The sequence below is a fragment of the Sorex araneus genome, chromosome 3 (genome assembly GCF_027595985.1).
Source record: "Sorex araneus isolate mSorAra2 chromosome 3, mSorAra2.pri, whole genome shotgun sequence".
Lineage (NCBI taxonomy): Eukaryota > Metazoa > Chordata > Mammalia > Eulipotyphla > Soricidae > Sorex > Sorex araneus.
In genome coordinates, this window is record NC_073304.1 from 221,401,039 (window position 1) to 221,416,293 (window position 15,255).

General features: G+C 59.4%; 1 protein-coding gene across 1 annotated transcript in view; it reads right to left on the reverse strand.

The window, feature by feature from the left end:
• Nucleotides 1-2,913: 2,913 nt before the first annotated feature.
• NMT1 (N-myristoyltransferase 1) overlaps nucleotides 2,914-15,255 on the reverse strand; it is a 36,500-nt gene continuing 24,158 nt past the window's right edge. Inside the window, exons 4-13 of the mRNA XM_004621015.2 lie at nucleotides 14,836-14,980; nucleotides 12,549-12,667; nucleotides 11,964-12,055; nucleotides 11,320-11,436; nucleotides 9,976-10,146; nucleotides 8,590-8,698; nucleotides 7,032-7,202; nucleotides 4,735-4,902; nucleotides 3,692-3,829; nucleotides 2,914-3,267 (exon numbers count right to left, since the gene is read on the reverse strand). Coding sequence (XP_004621072.2) covers nucleotides 3,247-3,267; nucleotides 3,692-3,829; nucleotides 4,735-4,902; nucleotides 7,032-7,202; nucleotides 8,590-8,698; nucleotides 9,976-10,146; nucleotides 11,320-11,436; nucleotides 11,964-12,055; nucleotides 12,549-12,667; nucleotides 14,836-14,980 — 1,251 coding nt within the window. The 3' untranslated portion in view covers nucleotides 2,914-3,246. The remainder of the gene's footprint in view (nucleotides 3,268-3,691; nucleotides 3,830-4,734; nucleotides 4,903-7,031; nucleotides 7,203-8,589; nucleotides 8,699-9,975; nucleotides 10,147-11,319; nucleotides 11,437-11,963; nucleotides 12,056-12,548; nucleotides 12,668-14,835; nucleotides 14,981-15,255) is intronic.

The window sequence follows — 15,255 nt, forward strand, 5'->3', positions numbered from 1 at the left end:
GGGGAACATGAAGGCCCCAAGAATGGGGCCGAGGAGCAGGGCACTTGCCTCCCATGCGGCCAATCTGGGTTCAATCTCTAGCATCCCATACTGTCTCCCAGCACCGCCAGGAGTGATCCCTGGGCACTGCCAGGTGTGACCCAAGGCCAAAACCAAGCAAAAAGAACTGGAGTGAGTTGGGGGTGGCTTGAAGGGGTGGGAGGGAAACTGGGGACACTGATGGGAAATTACACTGGTGAAGGGACGGGTGTTGGAACATTGTCTGACCGAAACACAATCATGGACAATTTTGTAATGCTCGATCTCACGTTAATTCAATAAATAAAAAAAACTGGGGCAAGCAGGGGGCCCCCGTGGGGAGCAGGCCCCAGGTCACACCCTCCCGGGCTGACTAAGGGGGTGCAGGAAGGCAGAGGCTGCAGGGACATGTCCTGAGGTCTGGCTGGGGAGACAGGAGCTTGGGTCTGTCTAGGCGGGTCCCAGAGTTCACTGGCGGCAGCTCAGAGTTCAAGTTCTCTGGAAGGCGCCGGGGTGCCCATGTGCTTTGGAAGAGAAGCCAGGCTCAGTCTCTCGGGAGCTCAAGAGTGATGCAGCGCCTCAGAGCCCTGCAGAGGCCGGGAGGGGCGGCCCTGGGCTTGCTCTGCTCCTGACACGCAGCCAGTGCGGTCAGGTCCAGGTGAGTGGGTGAGGCTGGGACAGGGGGCAGGCGGGGGGCTGCTGGAGCACTGGTTTGCCTTCAAGGCAGCCTTGTCCAAGGAAACTCTGCAAATGTCACCCCAGTGCTGTGGCCCTGTTCCCTCAGCGACAGGCACTGCTGACACGACCTCATGGGGACCCCCCCAAGCAGACACACCAAAAGGGTAGTGAGTTGAGCTGCTTCCTTTATTAGGAACAGTGCATGTCTCCAGCAGAACAACGCAGGTGGCATTTCCTCCCCCCTCCCCCAGAAATGGATGCCCCTCCCACAGCCCAGAAAAAAGCCAAGACAGAAAGGTGACGACCCCCAGTTCCTGAGGCGACACCCCCTGCCAGCTCCGGCGTGCCAAGACTGCACCCCAAACGGTCCTGTCCCATCTCCTGGGACCGGCTGCCTGCAGGCCAGGCCGCGAGGCCCCTTGACCCGGACTCCATCCCGCCTGGCATTCTCTTTGGGCGGCTCCATGCTGGTCATCTTCAGGCCGACTCGGGAGCTCGGGCCTTCAGACCACAGGTCCATCAGTCTCTTGGGAAATTCGCCTACAGACAGGAGCCAGCCGAGCCCGTGTTCACAGCTTGGAGACATGGACGCCCGAGTCAGTGTGTGCACAGTGGCTCTGCCTGGCAGGTGGGGAGCCAAGGGTGTAGCCCCAAGCTGCCTCCTTGCTTCGCTCAATCCTTCATGGCTTCTCGGGCGGGCTGTGGGTGGGGCGAGGCAGATGGGAAGCAATGGTTCTCCAGGCTCCCGCACTGAGTCCCAACACGGCAGACAAGGGCTGTGGCACAGTGACGGGCGGGTCATGTGATTTCAGAGACCACGGGCCCTTCTAGAAGTTTCTTCCAGAGCAGCCACTGAGGCCTGTTCCCCTTCCACGATGTAGGTCACTTAAGTAAAGCTCACATTAGGAGGTTGTGCACCCCAAACTTCAGAGGCAGCTCAGGCTGGGACGTGGCGCTCTCTGTTTCTCCACGTCGTGGGGTGCTGCCCAGCTGAGCTGCCGGGGAATGTGGGTGCCGGTGCCTGGCGTCCCCGGGGCCTCTCTGACTGCTGTGAGCGCAGTGCGCATCTTGCCAAGAATAGCAGCTTCTTTGGTCTGGGTGTCCTGGAGTGCAGGTCAAGGGCTGGCCATGCCTGTTGCTGCCCGCAGCTCACAGCACAGGACGGGGGAGGCCTCAAGGCCTCAGTGGAAAGGCCGGCGCCAGAGTGGGGGGCACTCTTGCAGGTGACACCACCCCTGTCCCTTGCGCTCAGGGTAGAGCCAAGTGAGCCTCTGGCCAACCCCACCAGAACCCAGCTGGGACCCAGCCTGTGGGCCATGGGGCTTGGCTGCCGTCTGCAAGAGTGGGCTGAGTGAGTGGGGCGGCCTCCTTCCCCTGCCAGGGACCCTCACAGGGGCAGGTCCTGCCGGCCACCCGCTTCCTTTCTCTCGGGGCCGCCAAGTCCATACAAACCTGGGTGTGAGAGGGCACGGGGCTCCGCCACCACCAGCGCTCCAAGTGGCGCCAGCACGTCTGTTCCGTGGCTGAGTCGGGGCCGGGAAGGAGCTCAGCAGGAAATGGCCGATGGGCTGGAAGGCACAGGCTGGGGGCTGCAGCTGAAGGGTCGGGGGCCGGCCCCACGCCTCCTGTGCCCCGCACCCCCGGGGGCTTCAGGGTGCTGCTCTCAGCTTGAATGGGAACCAGTGGGTCTTCACGAGCACCCCGATGCTACAGGGAGGTCCAAGGTCCCCTTCCGACTGCCAGCCACCCCCGGCTCCTCTACAGAGCCCTTGCACGTGGCTGGCAACGAGACTCCCCTCAGAGCAGGCCCCCGTGCATGGCGAGGCTCGCTAGGAGAGACCCGTCTCTGCGGGTGAGCTCTTCCCACTGCGTAAGGCAGAAGTGGCCGGGCCCTCCCTGCAGGCCCCCTGCACCTGCTGGGGGTGGGGCCTGACCCCCGCCGAGCTCAGTGCAAGCCCTCCACCTCGCCTGCCTTCCCGAAGCCGGTCACTGCAGTCGACTCAGAAAACCAGGCAAGGGTCCCCGCATCCTCTTTCTCCTGCTCCCCCGCAAGCCGAGCCTGCTTCTCGCGCCAACCAACCGTGGTGCCAAGCCGGCGTGTCTGGCACTGTCCTCAGATTCTGATTTTGAGGAAGGATCTGGAGTCAGTTTTTCATTAGAGACCAAACATCCTTTGTACACTTGGAACAGGAAAGATATTTAAAATATTTATATATATATAATATATATACTTTTTATTATTCACCCGTTAACTCCATAATATGCCAATCGCGGGCCAGTTTTCAGCAGTTACATTCCCTTGATCATGCCTGCAGAAGGATGTGATTAATTGGAAAACAGGGAGACCAGAGACCCGGCCAGCGGTGACAGCACGCGGCCCGTGCCACTGCAATGCCACTGGCAATTCAGCGGCGGTTTGGTAAAGCCGGTTCCGTTCTGCTCCCTTTGCCAGGGATTCTCACGTCTGTGAAAATTGGACCAACAAGTGGTGGGTTCCATTTCCTGGTTTGAGTTCTCAGTGGCTTTGTCCAGAATCTCACGGGCGGCTGGTTACTGTAACACCAGGCCGACCTAAGGGAGCCAACGGGGAGAGGCAGGGATGAGCTGACAGCGGCCGCGACGCTCCCGCGCCCACACCCCAGCCTGCACATCTGGGTGGTCAGTTGGTTTGGGGGGGCCACACCAGGGTCGTTCCCAGAAGTGCTCAGGGAACCATGTGGTGCTGGGTCCCAAACCCCGGGGGCTGGATTTCTGGACCGGGGCGGGGGAGGAGAGGGGGCTGAAGGAAGATAGGTCAGACCCTCAGCCTCGGAGCAGCCATGGTGGGGAGAAGATCACGACCCTCTGGGGCCTGTGCCCTCAGCCATCGTCCCAGCAGCTATGCTGAGGGACTGGCCCTGTGGCCTGGTTTCCACTGGAGATGCGGCTCCCTGCCCCAGAAGGCCCGGCTCCAGCAGGGCGGGTGCCCTGGAGGCGGTGCCCGGCACGCACGTACCTTCTCCGCCCCCATGCTGGGGCACTTCCAATTGTAAAGGTAATACTGCAGGTTGCCGTCCCCGATGCCGAACTTGAGCTTCTCCAGGAAGGTTTTGTTCTCCATGAGATCCAGTGCATTGAACACGTCAAACCCTTTCTGCACAGCAGCGGGGACAAATCAGTGGGTGAAGACCAGCAAAAAAAAGATAAAGAGTGGGTGAGGAGCAGGAAAGCCGCCGCCAAACCGTCCTTCCTGTTCCCACACCGATGGCCCACACAGCTGCCTGGGAGAGCCCCGGCCCCTCAGAGCCGCTGAGACACCCCAGCCAGCACCCTGCTTTCCTGGGGCCGCAGAGCGCCACCCGCTGGCCTCATCCACGCACATGTCGGAATGTCAGGGTCCAGGCCGCCACTTCTTTTTTTAACACCCAGCATTGCTCAAGTCTTATTCTGGGCTCTGCGCTCAGGGATCATGCCTGCTGAGGCTCAGGGGGCCATGTGGGTGCTGGGGATGGAAGCTGGGTGGGCTGCGTGCAGGGTCAGCACCTTCACCTCCTTCCCACTGCTGCCGCCCCAGGCCACCACTGCTAGTCATGCATCTCCGAGAAAGCCCAGCAACTTGCAGTCATCTCACCTTCCTTCCTCAGAAGTGGCCATCTATCACTGGCCCAGTGTGAACTGTGCGAGGCTGGTAGGCCCTGACCTGCCACCTGCTCCATCTTACCGTACCTGCTGGGCGCTCCAGTGGCTGCTCTGGTGCTGTCCCACCCCCATCTCCCAGCACGACCCCCACCTGGGAAGTCGCTCACAAGAACCTCATGAGTTCAGGAGCCCCCTCATGGCTGGGAGCCAGGCTGAAGTTGTGGGGACCTCCCTGGGCAGAGCAAGGGAGTTCCATGTCCCCTGATACCCTCCCCCCGACTCCTCCCCAAATCTATCCCCTGGCACTTTGCACCACTGACACTCCTCAACTGTCCCCCTGCACCCGTTCCCACTGATGATCCTCAAATCTGTCCCGTGAAGCCCCCCCCAACTGCCATCTCCACCCCCAGGACTCCTCACCAACTTGGCGAGCACCAGGGCGTCGCTCATGAGGTCGAGGAGGGGCGTCTGGGTGTGGACGTTGTAGAAGGAATAAGCAGCTTTCAGACTCCTGTGGGTGGGGTGGTTCATGATGGTGGAGGGGAGTGTATAGAAACTCAGGAAGTCGGTCACCTCGCCGCCAGCGCTCTGCAGTGAAGACAGTGGCCATTAGCCTGTGGCTCCGGCAATAGCCAGGACACTGTCCAGGAGCCAGATGACGGGTTGGAAACCCAAACAGGCTGCCCCACAGCTGGAGAAAGCCTACCCAGGGCACAGAGCAGGGGGCTGAGTGCAGCGTCATCTGACAGGCCTGCATCCCACACCCGGCCTAAAGGTAAGGGTTAGGGCTAGGTTGAGGCTGGGGGCTGAGGTTAGGGTTAGGTTGGGAGTTGGGGTTGGAGTTAGGTTGGGGCTGGGGTTAATGTTAGATTAGAGTTGGGGTTAGGGTTGGGGTTAGGTTGGGGTTGGGGTTAGGTTGGGGCTGGGGTTAATGTTAGAGTTGGGGTTGGGGTTGGGGTTAGGTTGGGGTTGGGGTTAGGTTGGGGCTGGGGTTGGGGTTGGGGTTAGGGTTGGGGTTGGGGTTAGGTTGGGGTTGGGGCTGGGGCTGGGGTTGGGGTTGGGGTTAGGTTGGGGTTGGGGCTGGGGCTGGGGTTGGGATTGGGGTTGGGGTTAGGGCTGGGGTTGGGGTTAGGTTGGGGTTGGGGCTGGGGTTAGGGTTGGGGTTGGGGTTAGGTTGGGGCTGGGGTTGGGGTTGGGGTTAGGTTGGGGCTGGGGTTGGGGTTGGGGTTAGGTTGGGGTTGGGGCTGGGGTTAGGGTTGGGGTTGGGGTTAGGTTGGGGTTGGGGTTAGGTTGGGGTTGGGGTTAGGGTTGGGGTTGGGGTTAGGTTGGGGTTAGGGTTAGGGTTGGGGTTGGGGTTAGATTGGGGTTAGGGTTGGGGTTGGGGTTGGGTTGGGGTTAGGGTTGGGGTTGGGGTTAGGGTTGGGGTTGGGGTTAGGTTGGGGTTGGGGCTGGGGTTAGGGTTGGGGTTAGGTTAGGGTGGGGTTAGGGTGGGGTTGGGGTTAGGTTGGGGTTAGGGTTAGGGTTGGGGTTGGGGTTAGGTTGGGGTTAAGGTTAGGGTTGGGGTTGGGGTTAGGTTGGGTTTAGGGTTGGGGTTGGGGTTGGGGCTGGGGTTAGGGTTGGGTTTGGGGTTAGGTTGGGGTTGGGGTTAGGTTTGGGTTGGGGTTAGGTTGGGGTTAGATTGGGGCTGGGTTGGGGTTGGGGTTGGGGTTAGGTTGGGGTTGGGGCTGGGGTTAGGGTTGGGGTTGGGGTTTAGTTGGGGTTGGGGTTAGGGTTGGGGTTGGGGTTAGGTTGGGGTTAGGGTTAGGGTTGGGGATGGGGTTAGATTGGGGTTAGGGTTGGGGTTGGGGTTAGGTTTGGGTTGGGGCTGGGGTTAGGTTGGGGTTAGCGTGGGGTTGGGGTTAGGGTGGGGTTAGGGTTAGGGCTGGGGTTGGGGTTAGGGTTAGGGTTGGGGTTGGGGTTAGGGTTGGGGTTGAGGTTATGTTGGGGCTGAGTTAGGGTTAAGTTTGGGTTACTGGTAGGCTTGGTTAGGGTGCCTGGTTGTACTAGCCCAGGACTAGCAGGACTAGCAGGGGGAAGACTTCCCTCAGGCCCCAAGGGTGCCATTTTATTATTAAAAAAAATTATATATATATATGTGTGTGTGTGTATATATATATATATATATATATATATATATATATATATATATATATATATATATATACATATATATATACATACATATATTTGGCCACATCCAGAGATGCTTAGGGGTTACTCCTGACTCTGCACTCAGGAATTAGTCCTGGCGTTGCTCACGGGGCCACATGGGCTGCCGGGGGTCAAACCCAGGTTGGCTGAGTGCAAGGAAAACGCCCTCCCGGCTATACTACGGTTCCAACTCCACCATTTTATTATTTACATTGCTCTTTGGATCACACCCGGTGGCACTAAGGGCTTATGTTTGACAGGGCTCAGGGCACCACATGTGGTGCTAGGGATGGACCCAGGTTGATGGAGTGCAAGGCCAGTGTCCTCCTGGTGGCAGACCTTTAAAAGGACCATTCCGACACGAACCAGCATCGCCTTAGTTGCTTTGGGCGGGGAGGGGCTCCCATGCCCTCGAGCACCTGGTGCTGCTCAGGGGACCAGGAGCTGCAGGGGCCCAACCCTGGGTCTCCCGGGGCAGAGCCCGTGATGGGCCCAGTGCCCGAGAGCACGGTCGGGGGCCCCCTCACCTCCACCACGAAGGTGTCGATGATGTTCTCCTGAGGGTAGAACCAGTGCTCCACCTCCTCCTGGCTCATGACGGGCGCGAGGTGGAACTGTCGCAGGTACCGCGCCAGGAGCTGGTGCACGGCGGGAATGTCTTTCTTCTCCATTGGTCGCAGCCCAGTTGTCTTGGGCGTCTGGAGGGAAGACAGGGAGATCATCAGATGTGCTGCACGAGTGAGGCCTCCCTCCCCAGCCCTGGACTTCCGAGACAATCTGGCCCCAGGGTCCTCCGGCCCCTTCCCCCAGCTACTGTCACCCTCGCTTCTGTGCAGGGCCCAGGAAACACAGCTGCCCCGACCCCAGGCCTTCCTCCTGCGGGCGGCCGGCTGCTCTGCGGGACACCTGGCAATACTCAGGCACTTTTGGTTGCCACAGCCCGGGGGAGGGTGTGGCTGGCATCCCGCGGCAGGAAGCCAGGAATGCTCCCGAGCCCCTACAATGCTCAGGAGTCTGAAATGCAGACGGGGAGGGTGAGCTTCCAGCTGCGCCCCCACCTGCCCCACTCCCCTCCGACACTCTTCCCTGCCCCCGGGCACTGCTCATCGGAAGGGCCTCGCCCACTTTCCTAGGAAATGCTCCCCGGGAACGAGGCCAACAGCCGGTGGGGTGGACAGGCTCAGACCATGAAGGCAAAGGTGGGGACAAGTGACACTTTCCTCCACCGTCACCTGGAACCTGGTAAGCCAGGCCTCTCTGGGGACACCAGGGGCCTCGGATCCTGTGCCGACAAGCAGCCATGCTAGGGTTCACACCCACACCTAGGGCAGGCAGGGACCCCCTCCCCACAGCAAGGCCTCTGCCTGCCTACAGGGCAACCCCACTGTGGCCCCAGAGAACAGCACCCTGAGTCTTTCCTTAGCTGACTGTGCAGGGTCATGACCCCGATAGCGGCCTATCAGAGCTGGCCCCATTCCCGGGAGTTAATCCAGGCTCGGGGCACAATCACTGTGCTGACTACAGGTTTTCCTGTGTCATGGGGGGGAGGGAGGGACTGTCCCCTCCATTAGGATCTGAAGCCGGACACAGCCAGAGAACAGAGCGATTCCCTACTCGGGGCAGACCCAGACAAGGGATGGAGGGAGGGGAGAGCACCACCCACGGCTCCATCGCAGCCTCTGAGGCTTAAACATCCTTCTTCTTTTTTATTTTTTCAAACGTCCTTCTTGCTGTTTTGCTTTAGTGCCACACCCGACACACTCAGGGGCAACTCCTGGCTCTACGCCCAGAAATTACTCCTGGTGGTGCTTGCGGTGGGTGGGAGGATAGGGGGACCCATAGGGGATTGAACCCAGGGTTGGCTGCGTGCAAGGCAAGCGCCCTACCCGCTGTACTACTGCTCAGGCCCCTGACAAGCCAGTGCTCCAGGCGCCTGTCAATACCTGGGGGCCCAGACACAGGGCAGAACTGAAAGGCCACAGGAAATCAGACAACCCCCGTGCTCTAGACACCTGTCAGAGGAAGCAGCTCCGCCCCCCAAGAGTGGGTGGGACCCCTCCCGCCCCCGCCCCCGCCCCCACTGGCCTCTGGCAATCGGTAGAGCTTCATGGTGCGTTGCATGGTCATGTTTCTGCTCAGGTGGGAGAACTTCACCTCAATCAGCTTGCGGGGGTTCAGGGACCGATGCCAGTACCTGTGGGGATACAGATGTCCTGTCCTTGGAGGATCCTGGGAAGGACCGGGCCATGAGGGGCTCAAGAGGACCAGCAGGTGGTGGAGAGGCAGCCTGGCCGGCGGGCCAGCGTGGAGGGAGCCCTACTCTCCGGGACCCCTGCCGAGGGCAGCACTGCCCAGGCCCTTCCTAACTTTTCTTTCCGCTGGGTCTCCCCCACCCCCCCAACTTCAAGACCCCCGAGGACAGGATCCTCACTGCCCACATTGGTCCAGGGGGGTGTCTCCTCCCTCCCGCTCTGCGGCCTGGGAGACGGGCAAGGCTGTTCTCCTGCCACAACATACTCAAAACAAAACGAGTCACCCTGTGAAAAAGCCAGGACACGACCACAAAAACTCAGGCCCGGGGCTGAGGCTCTTGCCCCGCATCCCAGTGACGGGTTCCATCTCTGACACCACATGTAGTAGTCCCCTGAGCACTGCCAGATGTGGTCCCCAAACCTATCATCCCTGCTCCCTGCAAATAAAGCCCCTCAGATTTGGGGCCCAGGCCTCGAGTGCACTGGCCCTGCCAGGATGAAGCCCCTGAGTCCGATCACCAGCATATTACCCCAGCAGGGCTGCTGGGCTCGGACGGCCCCCTGCATGCAGAGCTGGCCGTGAGCAGTGACCCATGTGACAGGCCCGCTCCACCAACAACCCAAGCCCCAGGCTGAGGCGAGGAGCCCCCACCTCAAATTCAGATTTGGGTTTCTCCTTAAAAACAAAGAAAAAAAAGGGCCAGAGTGATGTACAATGGGCAGCGCACTGGCCTTGCACACAGCCGACCCGGGTCAGTTCCCCGGCCACCCCTTCTGATCCCCTTGAGCCCTCCAGGAGTGACCCCTGAGCACAGGGCCAGGAGTAAGCCACGAGCACTGCTGGGTGTGGCCCAAACACAGAAAAAAGAAACAAACAAAACCACCCCAAAAGCAAAGGCAAAAAGACCCCAAGCAGTGACCCCATATTTTACTTCTGGGGAGAAATGTTTGGGCCACACCCTGCAGTGCTCGGGGGCACTATGCAGTGCTGGGCTCGGACCCGGGCTGCAGCTGCTGCAACCACACGCAAGGCGAGCGCTTCTGGCCTGTGCCGTCTCTACGGCCGGCCCGTGGTCAAATGTCAGGATGGGAGCTGGGGACGGGGACGCCTCTGGGTAGGGGACACTTCCCAGGCCGCACAGCGCCTCCCGCCCCTGCAGAGGGCTCCCGTGGGCCCTCGGCGCCCCCCGCACCCCCACGGTCTGTCTGAGACTGGTACCTGCAGGTGCCAACAGGCTTTGGCAACACTACCCCGGCAGTGTACACAGCCTGGAAGATGCCTTCCAGGTGGACCCGCCGAGTTATCTCACGGATCAGGACAGGCGCCACCCGCTTGGAGCGCAGCTTCTTGTGGACGCACAGGAAGTTGATCTCCACCATCTTCTTCTCCCTGGAGGGGGCAAGAAGCAGCCAATGAGAGGGCGACGGGGCAGGCATGCGCTGGGGCCCGGGATCCACCCTGGGGGCCCCAGGGCCGCCATCTGCTGTCACAGAGCAGTACCCAACAGTCCCTGGGAAGCAAGCAGAGGACTTGGAGGTGCGACCGGTGTCTCCGTGAGGAATGCCCAAGACCTAGTAAGGTTCCCTTGAACAGGCAGGGAGCCCCACAATTTCAGGGGTCTGCCTCCTACGGGCATCCAAGGAAAACCAGGAGACAAGCTGGAAGGCCCCGTGCTGCCTGGGACAGGAAGCCTCAGTTTCCCCTTGTCAGCTGCCAAGAGTAGCTCCACTTCAGCTGTCACCATGCTAGACATTCCTGCAATTTCCCAGGCTGTCTCCAAGACTGAAGGAGCCTGTGGTTTCCCAGCGCCTACCCTACATCAGAGGCTAATGGTCACATAAGTAGCATGAAGACCTTAAATAAGCAGAAGATAAGGGATACAAAGTTAACAGCCCCTCAGCCTACAGGAAAGCTGGCAGGCAGCTCCTGTCCCAGCAACAGGTAAGGGTCCGAGGGAACAGAACTCCCAGCCTTCAGGAACTAAAGGGAATATGCACACTTTAGGACAGCCTCATCACAATTAGACACAATTACTTAGTTTTCCTTCCAAATCCCTCGCTCAAGCCTAAATCCTGACCCAGTCTACACTAAACTCCTCCTTCTGGGTAGGGAGTTTCTTCATCTGCTCTTCATTTAGTTCTACTTCAATCTGAGTGTGAAAAAATTTGCTTTCAGTATTTTCTTTCTTTTTTAGTTTTTGGGCCACACCTGGCTGTGCTCAGGGTTTACTCCTGGTTCCATGATCAGGGAGCACGCCTGCCGGTGTTTGGGGGATTGAATCCGGGTCAGCTGTGTGCAAGGCAGGTGCCTTACCCGCTATGCTATTGCTCTAAAAATATTTTCATCCTTGAAAATACTGAAGAACCTGAGAATCATCAACCATGGCAACCCGTGCCCCGGCACAGCCCTGTTCAGGAGCTGCCCGCCCAGCAGGCAGGTGGGACAGGCACTTCTTGGTCAGGTCACTGCCCAGCACCCCGCTGCATCCACCCCTCCCTCCCTCTGCGTCCTTCCTCTGCCCGCTGTGCCCAGGACGGGAGGGCAGGTCGAGCAGATGCTTACGTGTCGTAGATGTGGATGTTGGCAGGGATGGCGCTGATGAACCCAACCAGCTTCCGACTTGAGACCACCCGAACCCCGCAGTGCCACTGGGGGAGCCAGCCAGGCGGCCGGAGCGCCCTAGGAGAGAGGGGGCAGCTTGGGTGGGGGCCGCGGGTGTGGCGCCCGGGGCTCCCCGGTCGGGTCTCGTTCTGATCTCGCCTCTTGAGGGCCACAGCTGAATTCTCTTGTGGGCAAAGCCCCGCACCTGGGGGGTTTCCCAAGCAGTGTCTAGCGGGGGCGACTCCAGGCATGACTCAGCCAGCCAGGCCAGCAACTCAGTGCTGGGGCCAAGAATGCAGTACTGCTTGCGCGGAGCTGCACTTGGGCCGTCAGGACTACACCTGGCAATATTCGGGGGTGGGTGGGGGTGGGGGGCTACATGGTACAGGGAACTGACCCGGCCAGGCGCAAGCGAAGCAGGTGCCCAAACTACTGAACTCTCTCTCTGGCCCCAGGAACTTCTTTTAAACCTTAGCGGCTCACCCCTCCTCCTCATCTTACACAGAGGGGGCTGCAAGAGCCGACGCGACCTCAGCCTCCCTCAGTGTGGAAGCCTGCCCCGAGTGGTCCTGGCCCCAGAACCGTCAGGGAGCCAAACAACTCACCACAAAAGAAATTCGGGGGAATAGTCAAATCGGAACATGTTGTCATCGTCTTCCACATAGTTCTCGTTCAGGAGGGTGTAAAGTTCTTTCAGCTGCAAAGAAACAAGGTGCTGGCTTAGCGCTCTGCCAGGTGTGTGCCTGTGTGTGTGCGCGCGTGTGTGTGTGTCTCTCTGTGTATGTGTGCCTGTGTGTGTGTGTCTGCGTGTGTGTGCGTGCACGCGTGTAGGGGGAAGGGGCAAGCAGTACTGGAGCCCTTTGTGTTTCAGAAGGACAAAAAGCTACTTTTGATCTCACAAATCTGGATGCCCCAGGCATGGCAGGGAACACTTTGGGTGACAGGAAACAGACTGCAAAGAGTCAGAGTGGTTAGTGAGAGAGCAGGAGGCGGTTGGCTAAGGAAGTCAGCCAAAACCCCACATGCCACGGAGGCAGGAATGGAGTGGCCGGGAGACTGCGTAAGGGACGGGAGGAAAGACCGGCCACTGTGTGTGTGTGGGGGGGGGCTGGGGGCATGAGGAGGCCCTCAAGAGCCGGCAGCCTGAGGTCGGACCTGCCTGGCCCCGCCCCAGCGTCGGTCACACTCACCACGCCTCGGTCGCCCAGGTCCAGGGCGTCCCAGGTGAAGCCCTGGGGCAGGGTGTAGGGCTCCTGGCGGATGTTGTCTCTGTCGGGCTCCACCGGCCCGTGCGTGTTCACCACCTCCCCTGGAAGAAAAGCCCGCCATGAGCCCTCCTCGCTGCCTCCTGGGCCGCCCCGGCCAGGCCTGGCTCATGTCGGGGTGCTCAGACCCTCAAAGTGTGAGCTGCCCCCACGGGTCCCCCTGTAACAACGACTCGACCCACGCCGAGGTTCCCATCCAGCTGGGGACACTCCGTGCTTGGAAGTCGTGCCGGCTGCTCTTGGCCCGGCCCGGGGTCCTGCACCGGCGGCCAAGTGTGTGACCAAGCTTCGGAACAATCTCTGGTATCCAAGGTGGCTGGTTTCTGGGGCGCTTCTACAATCTCCCTCCAGTGACTGAACGACAAACATTTATCTTGACTCATTTGGCTTCTTGCCTCCTGGTTGGGGTAAAGGGGACCGTCATGGCCCTGGCTCAGGCCCACTGACCTAGATGGATTTACAAGGAGGCAACAAGGCTGCCTTTGTGTCAACGGCAAAGAGTGTGCTGGCCCCTTCTTGCACCCGGGGACGGCCTGTGGCGCCAGGCGCCATCTTGGCCCTGCCAGCGTCAGCTCTCAGGCTGCGGGTCCAGTTCACTGGGGCAACACGCTCCGGCTCCAAGTCTCGCAAGGAACCACCGGACCTGCCAGCGCTGCTGGGAAGGGCAGGCCTGTGGGAAGGGACCCTGGGGCAGACCTGTGCCCCTCTGCAGAGCGGGGGCGGTGGGGGTGCCCGAAAGACACGGCCCGGGTCTCACCTGCAGTCAGATCAGACTCATCTGAAAAACCAGTCGAGTCAACCACGTCACTCTGGCTCTGGGAATTACTTTGCTCTCCTACTCAGAGCTCATTCGTACACACACCTAAAGGCGCACAAGGTCTAGTGCATTTTGTGAATGGAGCTTTGCACGGGGACCCATGCCTCGTGTCGTCCTCGCCAGGGCCCTGTGTGCACGAGGCAACCGACTCTTGCTTTATTTATCTATCTATTTATTTATTTATTTACTTACTTATTTACTTGCTTTTTGGGTCACACCTGGCGTTGCAGAGGGGTTACTCCTGGCTCATGCACTCAGGAATTACCCCTGGCGGTGCTCAGGGGACCGTATGGGATGCTGGGAATCGAACCTGGGTCGGCCGCGTGCAAGGCAAACGCCCTACCCGCTGTGCTATGGCTCCAGCCCAGCACCTCACTTATGCAAGGCAAGCGCCACACCCTGACCTCCACTTCCCAGGCTCCTGGCCCAAAGGCAACCGCTGTGCAGAGCCGAGGAGGCCACCAGACTTGACTCTTTGACTCGCTCTTTCATACACGCACAGCACAGTACACGCTGTACACGGCCGCTTGTGGGGATACCACGGGCAAGACCAGGTGCGTGTTCTCTGCCCCCCTGAGCCATCACTCCAGCCCTTGTTACGGTTTTTTAAAGTGTGGCACAAACCTGCATTCCAGGTATCAAACCATCACTGCTAACCAAAACGACAGATTGCCTTGCATTTAAAGGCATGCGGTGGAGGATGAGAGAAAGGGAATAAGGTGCTCGCCTTGCACACAGTTGACCAGGGTTCAATCCCCAGCACCACAGATGGTGCCCTGCGCCCTGCCAGGAATGAGCACAGTCAGGAGTAAGGCCTGAGCAGATAAGGTCCCAAAACAAACAGAAAAAAAAAAAAACCAAAAACATGCAGTGGTGGGGTCAGAGAGAGGCACAGAGCTAGGACATTTGCTTTATGTGCGGCTGATGACAAGTGAACTGTATCCCTGGCACTCTCTTAACACACGGCCCGACGCGGCATTCAAGCACTGTCCAGTATGGGCGCCCCTTTTAAAAAAATAAAAAAAAAAAAAACGTGTGCACTGGCTGAGAGACTGGGGCCCCTCCAGGACGTAACATGTATCCAGGTAAGTCCGACGGCTTCTCGACACGCTCTCTGGGGAGACAGGCCCCTGGGTACCCGTCTCCGCTCCTCACGTGCCAGGGCTTGGCTTCCTCGGCAATACACAGCAGACAAAGCTGGGCCAGCCAAACACGGGCTCCCGGGACAGACATGGTCCCTGGACAGTGGTCAGAAGCCTCTGAAAATAACCACTCACGAACCCAGCCTTGTCTGTCTCTCCTCACACACTCAGCCTCGGACCTGTGACCGGCTCAAGCCAATGCCTGAGACTGTGGCGGGGGGGGGGGGCGGGGAGACGGACATGACAGACATACCTAATTTGGGGACAGGTTGCGTATCCCAGAACTGGTAGCTTCGCTTGCTGGCCTCCTCCATGGTTTTGGCGGGTCCCTGCCCCACTGAGAACAATTCAATGGCCTTCTGTATCTCCTGGATCCTCTCGGCGGGCAAAGAGTTCATCTGGACAAAACAACGTCAGGAAGAGAAAAGGCCTTCATGCCATCGGGTCCTTCTCATTAATGACAAGCTCAAGAGCTATGGGACAAAATCCAAGAACAGGGTGTGGTTCCTGTGTCTGACTCTCCCAGGTCCCCGAGAACACGGGAACCACAGAGAACACTGAGGAGGGGCCCTCCAGTGGGTGGGAGTTTCTCCCTGCGTTAGCTTTGCACTGTCTGACGTCAAAATCGACACGTGCTGCGTGAGAACTTTCAGACACTGCAGAGACGCTGAAC